Source organism: Emydura macquarii, unplaced genomic scaffold (genome assembly GCF_026122565.2).
Source record: "Emydura macquarii macquarii isolate MOO-44397 ecotype Brisbane River unplaced genomic scaffold, CSIRO-AGI_Emac_v2 contig_3108, whole genome shotgun sequence".
Lineage (NCBI taxonomy): Eukaryota > Metazoa > Chordata > Testudines > Chelidae > Emydura > Emydura macquarii.
Window position 1 is genome coordinate 4064308 of NW_027133245.1, and position 19535 is coordinate 4083842.

General features: G+C 39.0%; 1 protein-coding gene across 1 annotated transcript; it reads right to left on the reverse strand.

The window, feature by feature from the left end:
- Positions 1–7429: 7429 nt before the first annotated feature.
- On the reverse strand, positions 7430–12676 carry FGF20 (fibroblast growth factor 20). Its single transcript, XM_067530548.1, has 3 exons — positions 12064–12676; positions 9391–9494; positions 7430–7675 (listed from the first exon to the last, which is right to left on the reverse strand). The coding sequence occupies exons 1-3, from the start codon at positions 12362–12364 to the stop codon at positions 7430–7432; spliced, it is 651 nt and encodes a 216-aa protein (XP_067386649.1). The 5' UTR covers positions 12365–12676.
- Positions 12677–19535: the final 6859 nt, after the last annotated feature.

Sequence of the window (19535 nt, forward strand, 5' to 3'; positions counted from 1 at the left end):
CCAAAAACACAAATAAAATTGAACAGCAGCTTGCCCCCAGCAGAAATGAACTCTGTACAAAATACAAAACACCTCTCCCCTCACACAGATCATAGTCAACAAATTCCACACTCTACAGAAGCCTGCATAAGTAGATTCACTTTGCAGGATGTCCTGAAGGCCAACAGGCCAGAGCTATTTTGGATGGGGATCAGGGTTGGGAGAGAGGCATGTTCCAGAACCAAGAGCCCCTGCCAGGCCCTGTCTTTTAAACAGAACGTGATGCACATCCACAGATCACAACTATGGCAGTATGGTATGAAGAGGTCTCTCTAGTAGGAATAGCAGCCATTTAGAGCTTTACAAGTCAAAACTAATACTTTGAATTCAGTCTGGAAATCAACAGGCAGCTAGTGCAAATCACAGAGTGCTGGTTTCAAGGGTTACCACAGGGAAACACCACTTAGACAGGCTGCCACATTTTGCACCAGCTTAAATTTCTGGATTGGTGTAAAAAGCAACTACATAGCACTTCTTTTCATCCATAGAACTTAAAAGTGGGTACACATTATTGTCCCCAAGTTATATATGGTGAAACTGAAGCAGAGTGTTTAACAGATATGCTCACGGTTGAACAGGGAGATGCAATAACAAAGCAGAAACAGAATACAGTTCTCCTGACTCCTGGTGCACTGCTCTAGCCCCAGGACTACATTGCTTTCCAAAAGGGATAGATGGGCAAGCTGGGCTCTAAATGTAAGAAGAGAAGGCACAGACCTTTTGCCAATTGAAAAGAAAAGAGTGTATCTTCTGTTCTGATGTGGGAACCCATGAGCACAGATGATTATCAGACCTCCGACACAGTAGGAATTTCCAAGTGTGACAGCTGTCATAGACTTCGCAAGTTCCTTAAAATGCTTCATCCTGCCCGTCAAGTATCACCTCCATCTTATTCAGACAGAGCTCAAGCCAGCTGGCTTTTATTCAGGTCCTTACCTCTGCCAGACAAGGAAATGACACCATCTGGGTCCAATAAAAAGGAAACATAGAATTAGTATTATCAGCATATTGAACACCTTATAACTAACATTACCTCATGATCTCACCCAGCAACTTCAACTAAATCTTGAATAAAAAGGGGAGAGGAGACTAATCCCTCCGGGACTCCATAGCTGAAAGTTCCCAGGTGTAAGAGCAAATGGCCATCACCACCCTCTGGGATCTCTCCACCATGAATAAATGGAACCACTTTAAGGCAGTTCCTTCTACCCTAAAACCCACAGTCACATCAATGGCACCTCATGGCCAATTATATTAAAGGTGACTGAAAGATCTAGCACATATAACAAAGACCTCAGTCTATTCCCACAAGGAGATTGTCAATCACTAAGACTAACATTATTTCCAGGAACAAAAGAAACACCTGTAAATAATAAAATTACAAAGCATTGTTCAGACATATGCTACTGTAGGTACATAAAGAGATATTAGATAGCTATATCTGAGTTATAACTTAGATCTACATATGTATCAAATGATGCTGAAGAGATGGTGACCACGAAAGTAATGCTGATGTGGTTTGTGATATTTTGAAAATGCTACAATGGGTGAATAGAGCTTTGTGTAATTTTCATATGTTGCAGGTTTAAAATATATCTTATGCACCTTCCAAATCTTAAACTACGAAAGCTTTTTATTAAACTCATGTTCAAAAGACTGTTTTCCTACATTACTGTTTCCCGCCTGTTTCAAAATTCAACTTCAATATTCTCTTACAATTAATCAAAATCAACAGCACTCGATGTCCTCAAGAAGCAGAGAGTTTCTGTCAACCTTGGTTTTGTTGAGGTGTTTTCAGGTCCTCCTTTAGTACTGAGCCTTCACGGTGGTTGTGTCATCTGACTTTGGCGCAGATCAATTAGTTGTTACCTTGGCATCTTGCCAGCTGATTTTTGTTTGAAATCCAATATCCTCTCCAATTGACAATAGAGGCAATTGTTTGACCTCCTTCCTATAGTATTTTTTCTGTTCAATTTTCCTGTTACATAGTTTGTTTGTAACTTCTTGTCATAAAGAGTCTAGGTTCAGTGCTGCATGGATTTTCTCAACCTTAGCACCCCCTTCTGTTAGCCTAGTGCCAAAACTGTCGCTCTATACACGTAGCCCAGCCCTCCAGCCATGTCAATGCTTGTTTCATGTGCCTTCTGAGTGTTCACAGAAAATAGGAAATTCAAAATCTAATGTTCAAGTCCATCTAATGGCCTTGGGCACTTGCTATTCTTGGTTTATTTTATTCTTGAAGCCATTCATCTGATATCAAACGAGGTGGTTCTCTTTGAGAGGTTTGAATCCCTTCTGGTACTGGAACAAAACCAGACTTTTTTTGGTCCAGAATTGGACCAAGACACCATTTTTAGGAGCATGACACTCTACCTCCTCCAACATGACCTAGAACGCATCCGCATCATATGTGCAAGGTCATGCTGGCAGGGCCAATGTGGCATGCTTTTAAAAATGGAGTCCCCTGTGCACCATGACCTCACATGTACCATGCATACAAGGCCATGCCAGTAGGGTTAGGCCCACGCCATTCCTGGAAGTACCGAATAGCCAGTATTCTGGGAACATGTGAGTGGCCACCTTAGTTTCTTTCTCCTATTAGTCTGGGGAAAGGCAGCAGAAGCCAGGCCCACCCTCCCCTCTGGGTTCCAGTCCAGGAACCTTGTTTAGGCATCTAAGGACAATTCCTTCAATCCATCCACCATTTTCCCTGGGCTGCTCCTACCTTTACCTCACTCATCAGCATCTTCACATGATCTGCAGATTCTGCTGCCACTGCCCTGACCTTTGTGGTTCCTCACAGCTTATGCTGGGACCAGCTACAGAAGTGTTTCCTAAAAGCCAGTCTCAGCTCTTCCCCATGGCAGTTGGCTTATACTACTAGCAGCTTGTCTTAGAACAATCAATGTCTCTCTCCTTTAAATAGGAGCTCCCCCTCAGCCCTCTGAGACAGGATTTGTATCCCAGGCCTCTTTGACTTGGGGAATACTGATTCTCTTCCTTCAAACAGAAGTTACCTTAGCCCTCTCTCTCTGGGACTAGGGTTGTGTCTCAGGCCTCTTGCCTTAACTTAGTCAGTTGCAAGGCTTCCACTGAACATCCTTGCCAATTAGCCTTTCAATTTAAAAAGACCAGTCTTCTCTTAACAGTGTCTGTCTGTTATGAGGAAGGAGGCAGCCTTTATGCTGCTCCTTTCTCCCACCTCTTTCCCAATTGGTTGAGTGAGAGGGGAGGCTGGCCCTACCTTCTCTGCAAGGTTTCAGGACCTTAAAGGTGCAGTCTCCAGATTCCTTCCCCAATTTCCATTCATTCCCAGGGCTCTATATGCATCTGTTGGACCCTTCCAAACCCTTTAAGGGTCAAGCTAGATGGCAGGGTGAGGCAGATGACTAGGCACAATTGCCCTCAAAAGTAGACTATCCCATCACACTACTTCAAAGTTAATTGTTTTTCTTGAGAAACTTCTTACATCTTTTTTTTGTCCTACTGCCTATGAGTCTGATAGTCTCAATAAAGCATTGTGAAGTGAGATGAATTATTTTAACAATGTCAGAATGCTATTGACAGTGCTCATGAACAGGCAGAAGTACCATATGTGCCCATCCATTCATAGACAGTAAAAATCACCACATACAGCACATATGCCTCAATAGATGAGCAATCCTTTGCAAGAGAAACTGTTTTGAGAACAAGTAGCAGCCATGCAGTCAGAAAGTCACTGAGATTTGGGGATAGTACTTCTTGTGTATGTATGTAGTAAGGGGCAAAACGCTCCTCTTATCTCTCAAGGAGGTTCAGAGGTCACCTACCATGACATCTCCAACCTTGTGAAAAATGTAGTTTACTTCTGATACCTTATAAAAGATCTGATTCACAGGAGTGCAGATAACAGTTGATTTTATTTCCTGGCCCTAGTCACCTGATCAGGATCAGATTTACAAAGATTAATACCCAGTCACATGACGTGATATATCCAGTGATATAATAGGAAAAACCAAATATATCTGAGAATTTATTATCAGTGGGTCCAAAAGCCCTTCTCCCAGGAAAACCCACAGGAGGGAACCAAACGGGAAGACATTTCTAAGGCCCTCTTCACTAAGTTGTCTACCTACTCATTTTATCATCATGGTAGGATGTGCTACTCTGCAAAATACCAACCCAAGAACCAATTCTCCATTCTCAAATCCCATAACTTTTTCAGTGCAGCTTGTCACCATGATATACTCAGATTGGTACGCTCAGCCTCTGCCTTGGGAATTCTGCCTGATGAACAAGCTATTATCCACAAGCAACTGCATGACTCCCAGGAATAGATCACATACATGAGGGATCGTGTCTATATTCCCTCTGGACATGCAAGAGTTTCAGACCTGCAACTATGCTACCATTTTCCCTTAACAGGGTACTCGGGGCATTTCAAGATGCAACAAATAATATCCCACTCCTTTCAGTGACCCCAGATGCAACTGATGATAGTCATTCATGGCCTCCTGCAACATTTGTGGCCATGCCAAGACACCATGACACAAGCCCTGTGGTCTTCTCTAGTCCTTGGGCACCCCATCTCAACCCTGGGTGGCCATCATCATAGACTTTACTGTAGAATTACCAGAGTCCAACAAATGTACAACAATTTTGACAGTAGTGGACTACTTTACAAAAATGGCCCATTTCATCCTTTGCACAGGCCTTCCCTCTTCAGATTATAGATTCCCTCCCAGCTATAGATTAGCCAGGTAGTCTGCCTCCACAACCTCCCAGAACTCATCATCTCTGATTAAGGGTCTCGCTGTACCGACTTCTCTTCTCACAAACTGGACTTTCGATTCCTTTGCTCTTTTAAGATCCTGTGACAGGCTAATCCAGTCATGTTTGAACTTCAACTACCCCACTTTCTGAAGATTCACTGGTATTTCACATATAGTTTTTGAAACCCTGCACAGAAAACCCTTTCCTTAACAGGGCCTCCTCCACTGGTATAGGTACAAGGCCACGACGAATAAGTGGTTCACAAGATCCTGAACTCTAAAATTAAACATGACAGGCTATGGTATCTCACTGATTGGGAGCGGTATAGTCCTGAGGAGCGCACCTGGGAACATGTGGAAAATGTATATGCTCCCACCCTTGTGCAGAATTCCACAGCAATCACCCTGAAAAACCTGATCACACATCACTCTGAGGGAGGAAATGATGTCTGGGACTACAGGTCCCTTCTCAGTCTTATTAACCCCTCCCAGGCTGGGGTGGGGTAACGACCCCATAACAAATAGATACATGTGAATGCTGTTGCATAGTACATACACCACTGATATTTGCAAAAAAGCCCATTTCATTATTTTAATAAAAGACACACTAGATGTATGCATCTGACCTAATGTACAGTGTCATAACATAGCAACATTTTTGTGTGGAAGCTGCTTTTAGCTCATCAAGGGCATTTATAGTATTATTCTGCTTGTTGGTGATATTTATATGTAATAAATAATCATACATTATTACATTTAACACTTTGCATTTACACAGTACCAAAGACCTCAAAGGCATTTAACAGAGGCATTGAGAAGTTAAGTGACTTGCTCAAGGCTATACAGGAAGTCTGTGAGAGGCAGATATCTCTCTTTTCTTGACTCAAAGTTCTCTGCCTCAAAAACAAGACCACCTATCTTCTCCTTTAGAGGCCAAGTATGTGTAATGCTACCCTCTACTCAAATGTCAGTTTTGATAGAGTATGTAACTCTCTATCAGCTAGCCTAGATATGTTACAAAGCCAAAATCTACAGATTTTAGCCTGTAAGCCTGTAATACTATTACACCTAGTGGAAAATTTCCTTTAGCTCAGTTGGCTGAGGACTGAGACCATGGTTTTGGAATGGAAGGTCCTAAGTTAAATCGTCAATGCTACTTTTTTGTGATATAGCTCATGACTGGAGTGTCTACATGTGTGTAACCACTGAATCAAGTCACATCTATGGTCTGTGTTCAGAACGGAGTGCTTCATTTCAATTTTGTCTTCATCTTTTGAAACAATATCTGTATGCTAATTTATGAGGTCATTGTATAACATAATTACAGTTTTTAGGACATCATTCTGTTAAATATATAATTTAAGAATAAAATAATAATAATACTTTGCACTTGTACAGAGCTTTTCATTCAGTGAGCTCAAAGATTTTGCATTCTACTTCTATTGCACTGTAAACATAATGAAGTGAATATAACCAAAAAATATTATATGATTGTCACTTGTGCGCTTCAGTTTTTAATATTCTATATAGAATTTAGTCATTTAGCTGTTCAAATACCAATGAAGTCAATAGGAGTCACTTAGCTAAAATGCCATGTACCGTGTGCTTTGAATCAGGATATAAAGTGCTAACACAAACTTTTTTGAGATTACTTTACTATGGTCATTACAACTTTTGCAGTTTTGCAAGGCTACATATATTTAGTTTATTAGCAAATTCTTCACTTAAGAATGACAGTAAAAACCAATAAAGTCAAACATATTTTAATTCCTTTTTAAATGTGCATTTGAATTCAGTACAAATCTGTAAGGCATTCTCAAAGGTCAAAAGCAACTGACATTCTCTCCAGCTTAAGAAGATCCATGAGACAACTGTATGTGCATAAAAATATAACCTAATCTATACTTTATAAAAAATGAAAATGTAGATGTTCTATTTTTGAATGTATTGTGATGTAATGCCTTTTTTGCATTATGACACTACCTCAGAGTAAATATTGGCACTGTAAATGATTTTTTGTTGGGGTAAAGGGTTGTAGTGTCTTCATATCCCAGTAAAAATAAATTCTTTAATAAATAAATATATAAAATAAATATATGCCATCTGGAAATGTATAAATAGGTCCATCATGAAGAAAAGTTCCAGCTCTGACTGAGATGCATTGACTTCCAAGTTCTGTCACTGGTAGTATAGCCACTATAACTTCATATATAGTTCTCAGGCTATTTACAGCCTATTCCTTCCAATTTCTTCCAACTTTCTGTCTATTGTCCAATTCCACATGATTTAGGTAGTTATTTTTTCTCTAGTTTATGGATAATAAGTAATCCAGACAAGTTAGGCACGTGTTTGGTATTTCAAAATCAATCAGACTCCAACTTCCCACTGTCTACTGACCAGCAACAGGGTCAGCAAACTTCAAAGAAGCTGGTCCACTCTGAATTTTAAGGCTTTGTCTCCTATATCCAAACAGTAGGAAATGGAGGCTTGTCTATCACTAAACAGCTTGTTAAAATCCACTCTCCTAGAGCCTAGTAACTCTGCAGCATTTGAAATTTCTTCCTGCTTGTGTTACCATGGAAGCTGTGGTAGGAAAGAATGGGTTTTGTTTGGTTTCCTTTCGTACATTCTGTCCCATTTCAACTGTATCCTAACACATCTTTGTAGAGTTCTGGAACTCTTTCGGGATCCACTGGCCTGGGTAGGAAGTGAGTAAATTTCTGATGTCTTTTAGATCTAGCCCCATCTCTCGGAGTACCATCTTTGTTAAGTGCTACAAAATACCGCCGACCCGAGTCTCCATGTTTGTACACATTGGAAGAATAAGTGTTGTACCAGTTCTCTTCAAACTGTTCTCTGAAGATGCATTCAGAAGTTAGTTTCTCCTGTTTAAAAAAAAAAATAGAAAAATAAAAGGTCAGAGCCCTTTCAGTAACCAATTTCTCAACATATTCCTGTACAGAGATACAGTGATAACCCACAAGGATTGGACTATATATTGACTTATTGTTCATTTCTTTATTAATAAAATCAAACCCCATGAGGAGAGTGAATCTGATTGTACATGGGGCATGTGGATTGTTGGGAAAGTTATTTGCTCACAAGACTCCCTTTTATCACTGCTAGAACTACACCCCTTTGTATACAATTTTTTATTTAAACCCCATTTCGTTGACTCTCTCTAGGACTGCAGTCATGCAGTAGTCAACTAAAACACACATTTCCAGTATCTTATCTGATGTCTAAGAATGAGATTTGTGGATGTACATACAGGCAGAGATAATGTAAGACATGGCAATATGTGCTCAAGTGTTCCTATTTTTAAATGGTCAAGAAAATACAGATTAAGCTCACCTAAAAAATGTATTTGGCTACTGAATATATCCAACATAAAATGGATTAGACCTTCCCTTATGCTGGACGTGATGTGGTCACTGCTGTCCATATACACATGAGCCTTCTGTTTAAAGTGTAATGTAACAGATGACCCATTGAACCTGGAAAAGCAACTGCTATGGCTGTACCTAGTATTTGTGACCTGTACTCCCCAACTTTTAAAATAACATGGATCACTACAAGGACTTTAGTGACCACATTAATCTTATTGGGAGAAACATAATCATTCATTGCTGGAAGAAGGACTACCATCATACCACTTTATAAACAGAAGAGATTCAGTGTGTATGGTTCATTTTTATAATGGACAAGGTAAAGCTTGCACTGAGACGGAAGAATCAGGAACATATTACCATGTGGTTACCATTCCATACTCATTCAGAGCAACAAATACATCCCCATCTCAACCTTCAATCCTAAAAAATTTTGTGGCCTAAAACACTAAAGGATGTCATAGATTGGCAAGGTAAGCCACAAACAATAGCAATGTACATACAATTATTACAAACTTATTTTCAATCTTAAAAAGTTTAATTTAGAATCAGGGTATTGATTAAATTATATTGCCTCATTTATACTCCTCACACTTTCAAAATAACAGTGGTACATGACTAAGCCATTTAAGTGTAAGGGTCTTCATTCAGATGTTGAAAAAAAGCAGGTACCCCAGAGTGCCACCTGCTGAATTATAAGAGATCAGCAGACCACAAATCAAGTAGTCCAGGGTTTTGTATTTATTTATTTATTTATCTATACAGTTATCTTTTTCTCTGTTCTCCATATCAGTATTTAATGGTAGAAAATGCAATGAGCATGATAGATTTGTAGGGTAAATTTTAAAAAGAAAATTAATCTCTAAGCAACAGTACTAACTTCCAAGATTTTTAAAATTGGTTACTTTCATTCATTCATTCATCTTTATTTTTCTTTTGTGTCTATTAAGGAGGAACATTATTGATCTATTCTCTTCATGTGCATGATATTTGACTAGACTGTAAAGTTTTGAGCTATCTTCCCCCACACTTTGTCAGAGGATGATTGAATGCCACAAATGAGATACACCATTTCAACAGGAAAGAAAGTTAGCATATTGCATTGTTTCAGTGATTTGCTGAATTTTTTGCCCACTGTTAACAATTGACTCAGTATGTCAGGTCTAAAACCCAAATGTGGCTTGGCTTAGCCAATAGAAGCTAATACTTACAGATCCATAGAGTTCTCCTTTGTCATTCATTCCAAGGTAAAGGCCACTGTCCACCCCTCTAATACTGACCAGTCCCACTGCCACACTGATGAATTCAAGGATACCTAAATGTACACAAAAAAGTTCTGTTAAAGTCAAGGAATATATATAAAATATATTTAGAAGCAGATGAAATATTTTATTTGTACACTTTATAGTAAAGGTGGCCTATATACATATATAAGAATACTCCTATTTTACATCTCTACCATTGAACAGACTTTCATACAAATTTTAGTTCAAAGTAGATTGAGAAACCTCCACAAGGAAAAATAATTATATGCTTTTTTTCAGAAACATTTGTTATGATTTAGTGACATTGGTGGGTTAAAGTTATTCATTTAGGATTCAGTACTATATAATTGCAGAAGATAATTATACAATATTTATTGAAGTGTTTGTTCATACATTGGAGGGTGGGATTGAACTATCTGGAGATATACTTCACCTTCTTTGTAGCACTATCTTAAGAAACCAATACTTATACATATGATAAGTAATTATATCTAATGGGTGGAAGTCAAACTAATGATACCATGTTAATGGAAATCAAAATATAGATGGGAATTTTATACCAGGGAGTCTTCCTTTAGAGAAGAAAAACATATTTGACATATATTTAATCCAACATGTGGGCCCAAACCTTCAGCCCCTATTCACACGAGTAATCCCATTGATTTCAGATGCAGGTTTTGTATATATATATAATATGATGCATGTGTACTATATTTAAAAAATTACAGAACTGATCACAATATGTGGAATATAACTAAAACTTGATTTAGAATGCATATTATCTAAATACGTCTAAATATGTGTTATTCAGGTTCATTATTCATCATTTGCAATGTGAAATTGGGCACTTTTTCAATATTTAAATTATGTTATATTCTCTATGTTTAAACTATTTCACCAAATATTTGTGTGACCAAAAATAATCCAATTTACTTGTATAATACAGAGAAATGCTATATAACCTTGCATTCTTGCCCAAAGCACTAAGTATTTTTAGAGATCCCATATGTATAGATTACATTACATACATAATACAAAAAAGAAAAACAGGGAATGTGTAAAACATATCTGGTAAAATTGCTACCAATATGAACAGAGTCCCAAAGTGAGGTTGCCCTTGATTCACACCTGACATATTACTGTGCAACAGTAAAAATACAAACCTTTTAAATTGATGTGATTGTATGGAATATTTTTTACAATAGTCTGGCATGCCTTTTTGTCTCATTATGCACACCGTTTTACATTCTGACCCATTTCCCATTTTAAGAGAGGTTAATGTACTGTAATTTACAATCTTTTGAGTTTTAACTGAACTTTGGCATACCTCTTATTTACAATGCTAAATGACAAACCAGCTAAATCCTTTACAAAGAGCAAGCATTAAAAACTTTTTATTGGATGTAAATCATCACAGATTTTCCAGTTCCTAATGTCCAATGTCCCATAAAAAGACATGGAGGTATTTTGTCTTTCTGATATCATTTTCAAAGACATTCTTTTTATAAACCATAATAAGCAGGTGATTCAACCCACAAAGAGACCACATCAGACAAACCTGTGGAGAATAGGGATAGAATAAAGGAAGAACATTTAAAAGAAGCACCGCAAATGTTTGATCTCAGACTAAACTTTTTTTAAAAGTAATGATTTCATGTTTACATGCTGTAGAAAGTTTCCCTTCTGTGAAGAACTTTGTGTTTAACTACAGTTCTTTTAGTTCTGAAAACAGCAGTACTTCAATGTGTTATAAAATCAGTAAAGGGCCATTCCAGCTGTTGTTTTGACTATGGGAAAGATGATAGAAAACTCTTTAATCACCTTTTTATGGCTGCTAAATCAATACAGAAAAAACTCACTGGTGGTCAACAATAGCAGGCTTGTTCAGATAACGCTACAGTGCCTATACACATTCCTTATTATTTACCCTTACATGTCAGGAAACCATTTACATCCTTGGGATATCCCTTCCCGCCCCCCTTTGGTTTATGGACAAACCAGTTTTAAAAGGAAATAAAAGAAATATTACTGTTGTGATTACAGTTGTAGCTCTGCACAATCCCACTTGTAGCTTTCTCTGCATTGCAAAACAAAGCAACCTGATGCAGATTAGAGATTTAGCAAGACTAACGATTCCATGATCTTCATTAGTTTATAAAGAGATTTAGAGCACATGGAAAGGCAAGTGCGGGATATGAAATTATAGGTACTGGGTAGGAAAAAAGCACCATGATAGAACCTCTCTTTCTGGGTTTGCTGCTAAATACAAATGCACGTGTAGAGTTTACACAAAGGTACTAATGCATATCTGTATGTACATATACACCGACAATAAATAAATACTCTATACGGTCCACGCAGACATTTCTAGTTAATAACTGACCTAGGAAGAGATGTTCTAGCATGCTGCGTTGTGTGTGCAGCCCAGCCTGAGGCTGGAATGCACGGTTTATGCTGGGAGTTTGGGCTGAAACACCTGCCTAGTAGTGGTGCACTGTGATCGGACCGCTGCGCTTGCTGTGCTTTGCAGGTAAGTATATAAATGTGTCTATTCCTGCTCCCTATGCCGGGTGGATGAAGCTGGGCTCTGAGCTCTGCATGATCGCAGCTACTACCTACCGAACAGGCTGTGGTCCTGCCTGGTGCCCTGCACGCTGCCATCCGGCAGGATCTGCAGGTGGAAGCCCGTCCGGCAGTAGAGCTGCCTCCGGCGTAGGATGCCCTGTAAATGGGCTAAATCCGCGGTCCCAGTCGCCGCACCTCCGCCACCTCTGGACCCCCTCTCGGCCTGAGCCAGGCGATCGCTGAGCAGAGCCGGCCTCTCCCCGGCAGGAGGCAGCAGGAAATGGGAGCCCACCTGCTGTCCTAACCCAAGTTCCAAGCCGCCTACGAAGCCCCCAATTTCGGCTAAGGGAGCCATCAAAGAGCCCGCTGGAAGGGAGGCGGCTTAACCAGCGATCAGATGAACGGCAAATGAATAATAACCAAATTAGAAGAGTGAGAGCTAAACGTTCAGGCCGAGCAGTTCCCGGCTGATCTCAGGCAGGGTGGACTTTGCACTGGGACAGCAGTTGCTGCCTTTCTTTGGAGCCTCTTCTCTCTCCGAGCATGTGGGAGTCTGCTGCTGGCTTTGCATAAACATCTAGAACTGGTGCTGCTGTTGAGTCCTGGGAAACGGAGCAGATTAGAGTTCTGTTTATATACAATGCGGGTTCCCCCTGACATATGCTAATGAAGCCCTCTCTTGCGCGCCGGAGAGGTTGTGTTTGAAATTTTAAACCGATCTCTCCTCTCCTCACACCTTTTTCTGATCTGAAATGACGATGGGGAGTTTCTGACGTTTCCCAGTGTGCAGAGCCATAAAAAATAATCCAGAGAGAGAGAGAGAGAGAGAGAGAGCTGGCATCCAATTTTGCGGAGCGGTAGCATAGACACCCTCTTCCCCTTTGTTGTTGTTGTGGATGCTGCTGCTCAGCCTCCTTTGATGTGAGTGTTTCGAAAATGATAGATTGCAGCTAGAAGGAGCCCGGCTTGGCAGGGACTCGAGAAGGAGGGTTGGACTCAGGAGTTGCTTGGAGCTTGCAGTGCATTACGTGGACAGGTGCAAGGAAAGGTAAGGGAGAAGAAGGAGAAAGGGCGTTACCTGAGGGTTAGACCTGCTCAGACACACATGAAAGAAAAAACAAAGATCTGACAGTTTTACTCCCTGATTTTAAAACACTAATAAAATGTACATGCATTCCCCTTTCCTTTTATCACTTAAGTTCCAAGGTGGGGGATTTTTAAAGAAATTGCATAATCAGGGATGTTTTTCCCCTCTGTAAAATTCTCTTTCATATTTAATTCACCACAAACATGACAGGATATTGATCAATATCGGTTGGTATCGGCAGAGTGGTTTTAAAGATATCAATGAGATAGACCAGTGATTTCTGATGAACACTTTAAAATTACATTAAGAGGAAGAGGGAGGATATGGTGTGAGAATAGTTTCATAGTACATGATCCGGTAGAGAGAGATAGTATATCTAATCCATCTATCTAGGTGCTTGTATGGCCCACATCACCACAATATAGGAGCGCCTACAATTTAACAACAGTATCCCCTTTTAGATTTGTTTTAATTCTTGCATCAATAACATTAGGATCTCTTTGAGGCTGATTTAGGACTATGCAAACCTGATCTAGCTGAGAAGATGCATTTCTATCTTTCAAATGAATAGTATAAAACAATAATTGATAAAACCATTATATTAGAATTCTCAAGGCTTGACTTTTACATCCTTCGCTGATTTTTTCATATTTAATAGTAATTTTTAAACACTGGAAAATATGTGGCACATCTTAAAGTATATTCATTAGCATGCAACGTGTGCCCTCACCAGTATTAATGTATTATGGAGTACAACCCAAAGATCTTTCATAGTTAAATCTTTCAAAGGTTTGAGAAAGTCACTTGGCTGGTTTAAGCTTTCATTTGAACAAAAAGTTGTAGAGAATCATGAAAGATTAGTTTTTCAGTCTTGCTCCATGGTCTTTTCAGTCACAGTCTAAATCTGGGAGATCAAATGGATTTGACTACTTCGCTTTATTTGCTGTGGAGAGTATGGGGCTAATTAATTGGCAGGTGCTTTAAAGCAGGTAATGCTACACCTTTTCATCACTGCAGTCCTAAATACTGCCCCTGTATGCACCTGAATTATAAAAAGGGTTCTTTAAAGCAAGTGATTTACGGTGGAGCGATTTAAAACCGAAAAAACTCACACTAAATACAGTGATCAGATAAATCACCTCGGAAGAGAGCCCTGGCAGACCTTCTCTGAAGGCTGTTACAGATAGATGTTATATTATTTTACCTTTCAAATAACAGGAGTCTGTCATGTGGTGGGACCCAAAAATCTACCATAATCGAAATTTCAAAGCACATCATGTAATGTAAACATTACCACATCAGTGTAAAACATCAGCCAATGAGCTTTCGCTTTGAACCAAATCTTCTTAATTGCAGTAGTAAATCAAAGAAATAGATCAAAGTTGAGTGATCTATATAGCACCGATTTCTCAAGTAGCCTGTACACTGATTACTTAGATACTTAAAACGTTTGAAACGCACATCAAGTGTTTTTATTGACGACAGTCAGTTCTAGATCAAACTGTGATTAATTGAGTCCAGCACAAAACTGCTGGACACACACTAAAGCGCACATTTACAAGTAAGGAGGATATTCTACTGAGTCTAGAGGCGCTCTTCCAATGAAAAGTTCCTGGGTTTCATTAGTATTATCTGAATATAGTAAGCAGTAAGGGGCTCTTCTGGTTAGATTCCACCGTATGTATGGTTATCTATCCCAGAGGTTTTCTCAAACATCCTCAGCCCCTCAGAAATTGAAATACCTTTCTTGCTAATAAAATCCTTCTTGTTTCACAATGGAGATGCTTTAAGTAGAGTGAAATACAAAACACAGACTATTTCCAAGCGGAGTCTTTAATGTCTGGGCGCTGAACCGGTTATGCTATTTTATAAAGTACCAGAAAAGAAGCAAAAGATAAGGATTTTTTTTGTTTGCACTAGTCATGTGACAGGAAAAGATAACACTAAAGATTTTCTTCACATTCGGTGACGATATCATGGGAAGTTAAATAATTTTGAAGAGTGTTTTACAAGAGTACATTATTCAACTTTAAGTATACACTACAATCTAATCAACTTTACCTATACTTCCTAGAGACCGCACTTTCAATGTTGTTGAACAAACACATATGTGGTCCAATTTTTATTTCCACCTCAGGGGGTTAGAGCTTCCGCAGACAATATAATTACTGTACATTTTCTAAGAATAGCATAGTGTCGTGAGCAATATTTGGTGGCTACCTGCAGCGTGGAGAAAAGAGCTGACAGATAACTCTGATGCTTTTATACATGTATCACATGACACAGTTGGAAAAAACATAGACTCCAAAGGTTTATATCTTGCAAATTCATTGTGCTTTAATATTTTAAAACATTTCAACAACGGTGTGCCAACTCTAAAACAAAATATGTGTGTTGCCAAACCTGAGGTAAACAAACCTGCCAAATCTTTCCGGTAACTCCACACACACACACACACACAAAACCAAACAAAAAACAAACAAACAAAAAAACCCCAAAACAGGGTGTGGGCTATTTCAGTGGCAATAATAGCAGAATATCGTGCAGGTATTGGCGAGAAAGTCTTTCAGATGAGCTTGAGTAAATCATGGTATATGATGTATTCGGGATTCCCACCCCAAAATAGACTCCACCCTCTGGAGATAAGAAAATGAGACCCCATTAGTATGCAGATGGTCAGAAAATGAATATGCTTGCAATTATGGACTTCTTGGTCTTGGCTCTCTTTCAATGCGGCTTGGATATCCCTTAGGTTCTGGTGGGCTCCTTAGACTTGACTCCTTGATGAGGGTCAGATACTTCCTTAGGTTCTGCAGTGCTCCAAGTACACACAACAACACTTTCCCTACAAGTTCTACAACAAATGATTCTGTACAAAACATAGCATCAGTCACACACACACAAAACCATTTCTAAGGCCACATCATCAATATATGAAATATAGAGGGGGTATATATGAACTTTGGGAGAATACTGAGGGCAATATGTGAAATATGGGGAACTGTATTTTGTATTGTGACTCAAAAAAAAACAACTTAGGGATCATGGGTCACATGAGCTCACAGTGGGATGGACTGGCTAAAAGCATGAATGTGATTCTTACATATATAAGGAAGGGAATATTGAGTAGAAGTACATAGGTATTATTACCACTGCATATGGCAATAGTGAAACCATGACTGTATCCAGTTCTGGTGTCCACACTTAAAAGAGGATATTGGCAAACTGAAAAGGGTTCAGAAAAGAGCTTCAAGGATAACTTGAAGTCCAGAAAGCCTGCCTTCGAGTGACAGACTAAAAGCTCAACCTATTTAATGTATCCAATAGAATATTAAGAAATTACCTCATCATGGCCTACAAGTACATGAAAAGCAGATTTCTGATTATAGTAGGCTCTTTAATTTAGCAAACCAAGGCATAACAAGACCCAGCGGCTAGAACTGAAGCCAGACATATTGAGTCTAGAAATAAAGTGATATTTTTTAACAGTGAGAGTAATTGACCACTGGGACAACTTATCTGTAGATGTGGTGAATTCTCCATCAAGTCTCTAAATCAAGATTGGATTTCTAAACAATATGCTCTCACTTACCTAGAAGTCATAAGTTTGACACAGGAATCACTTAGTGAAATTCTCTGGTCTGTGTTATGCAGGAGTTAAGACTTGTTAATTGTAATAGTCCCTTCCATATTTAATATCTACAATTCTATGAAATCTGTACAGCAAAATCAGTATGTTGACTAGATGATTGGAAAATGGGTGGGCAGTTGTGGGGGGTTCCATACAAAAAATTACAAAAAATGGGGGGAAGGTTTTCATTGAATTTTTATGCAGAAATTTATCAGTTTTAGGTGAAAAATTAAAAACCAAAATATTTAATCAGAAAAACTAAATATTTTGGCCAAAACTCAAAATATTTATATTTTGAAACATTGCCATGGTGCTTCATGGGAACTCTAGTTTGCGTGCCTCATGGTCCCATTTGCCTCTTTAGGTTGGGCTCCCTGATCAGACTACATCTTCCATGATGCACCATGATCCGCTCTGGGGAGATGGTACATTCACATGGCTGCTTACATCACAGGGCAAGTAGTCAAGCCAGGGAACCAGTCCCATAGAGGAGAATGGGAGCATGAGGAATTCGAACTACAACTTCCACGAGGCACTGCAGGGGCATTTCAGAATAAAAATATTTTGGTTTTCAGCCAACATATTTCAGTTTTTGAATAAAATATTTCTGTTCAGCTTTTGCCTAAACCTGAACATGTTTCAATTTTCAGGCATTCCATTTTTCCATGAAAAATTGAAATTTTCTGTGATAAGCAGATGGTTTTCATGAACATTTTAATTTTGTCAAAAATACAATTTTCTGTAAAAAAACCGCCCGGATTTGATTGAAAAATTTCAACCAGCCCTATCTATGGCTGGCAAGAAGATATCTACAGAATCGTGAGCCTTCTTCAGCTTTCACTTAAATCAGGAATAACCCACTGTTGTCAATGAGGTAAAACACATGTAAAATCAGTGAGATCTGATTGAGGCCCATAGTCTCTAAAAATATAACTAACTCTGCAAAAAAAAGTTCTGTTCATTTTGTGCTGTACAAAGTGAACTGTGTGCTGAGCACCACATTAGTAGCACAAATCAGTTCCTGGCATACATAATTTTCTTATGTTTTAATGCAAATTTTAAAATTACATAGTTCATCTATTAATTTTTATATATTTCTTCCAGTATAATTTGATAGCCGATACAATGATTTTGTGCTTTAAATGCTTCTGGTCAGAGATCCAGTGTTTTATTTGATTGCTGAGGGCATCATGGGAGATGTGATCCAGGTGAGGAGCTGGACTCATAGAGGAGAATGGGGTCATGAACAATGAAACTACAGCTCCTATAAGGCTCAAAGTGTTTCTTTTCTTCCCAAAACGTTGAAATTAAACGTATCAATATTTCCGAATTAAATTTTTTCAGAACTTTTTGTTCTGCAAAATATTTTAATATTTTGAATTTGTATTCTGATTGAGGTCAAAACAAATGCTGAAATATCAAAATTTCCTATTGGATGGAACTTTTGAGATTTTTATTATTTTTTTTTAAAGGAAGACAGAAATTAATTGGTTTCTAAAGATATGTGGTTATAAGGTCCAATCATCTCTGGATACATATGAGTAGTTCCCATATAAATGGAGTAGAGAAGAAAACATAGATAATGGGGAGCACATGTCTACATTCAAATAAGAGGTCAACTTTTGCATATATATTGATACATCTACCAAAATGTGTTAAAATGGCCTGTTCAAGAGCTTTTAAACAAGTCCTCTAACAATGACACTGGAAGACTTTATTTCATTGTATTTAAATTAGATGGTCTGAATCTGGGAACCTCAGATCTGCAGCTAAAATGGAATCTTAAACGTACTATATGAATAAACTTCACTTGTATTCCTAAGCAGACACCTCACCAGGGAGGGTCTGAGGAACATATCCAGGCACAAGTAGTTACAGATGTGTATTGGGTTTTTTTAACTGAACAAAAGATTAGCCAGCAGGTGCTGTTGAAAAGTCAAATTCCTGGCTAAAGATGCCATTTTCAAGGAAACAATATGCGATGGGAAGATAACTCATGGTCCATAAGCTTGGAGATTTGGTGATTAATGAGTCACACATCAAATGGGTTTACTGGCAGTAGTGTGTTCACCAAAGGTTAATTTGAAATTGGATTTTGAAACTAGACAATCAGAAAGATATATAAAATATCTGGCTGATTGAAGGACCATTTAACATATCAGGGAGACAGATCTGGAAAGGACAGACAGGAGAAAATGTGGGTCCTATGATTTAGGTAATAATAATAAGGAAGCTGAGGGAACTCACTGGGGGAGAGGCTCCAGAGGAGGCAGGATGTGCCTGTGGAGAGAAATCCACAGAGAGCAGGTCAGGCTCCTGTGGAGGGAGAGCCCTGAAATAGGATTAAACAGGTAAGAAACCAGGTAGGAGGATCCAAAGGGAACAAGTTAGGGTTCTGTGGGGCATGCCCTAAGATAGCTTCATTTTAGTAGAGCCTGAAAGGAGTGGAAGAGTGGATAGTTCAGCAGAGAAAGAAAAAAACAGGGAGGACCTGGGTAGAAACCTCTGATAACCAAAGAGAGGCTGTATTAAGCACATGCTGTAGAAAAGCAGCACAAGGGGGCTTAGAGGTAGGCAGTGGCCCAGAGAAATAGCAGCATGTCTGAAAAAGCAGACCTATCTGCTTAATACAGGATCTCTGAGCTGGAACCCAGAGTAGAAGGTGAGCTGGGTTCCCTTACCAGCTGCTAAGGAAGGGGTACGCAAGCCTAATAGAAGGAATATTGAGTCCAGGGTGGGGTTGAAGGCTGACCACAAAGGATGGGCTGAGGAATAGCCCAAGAGGGGGTGGCAGGCTCTTTTGTGTTG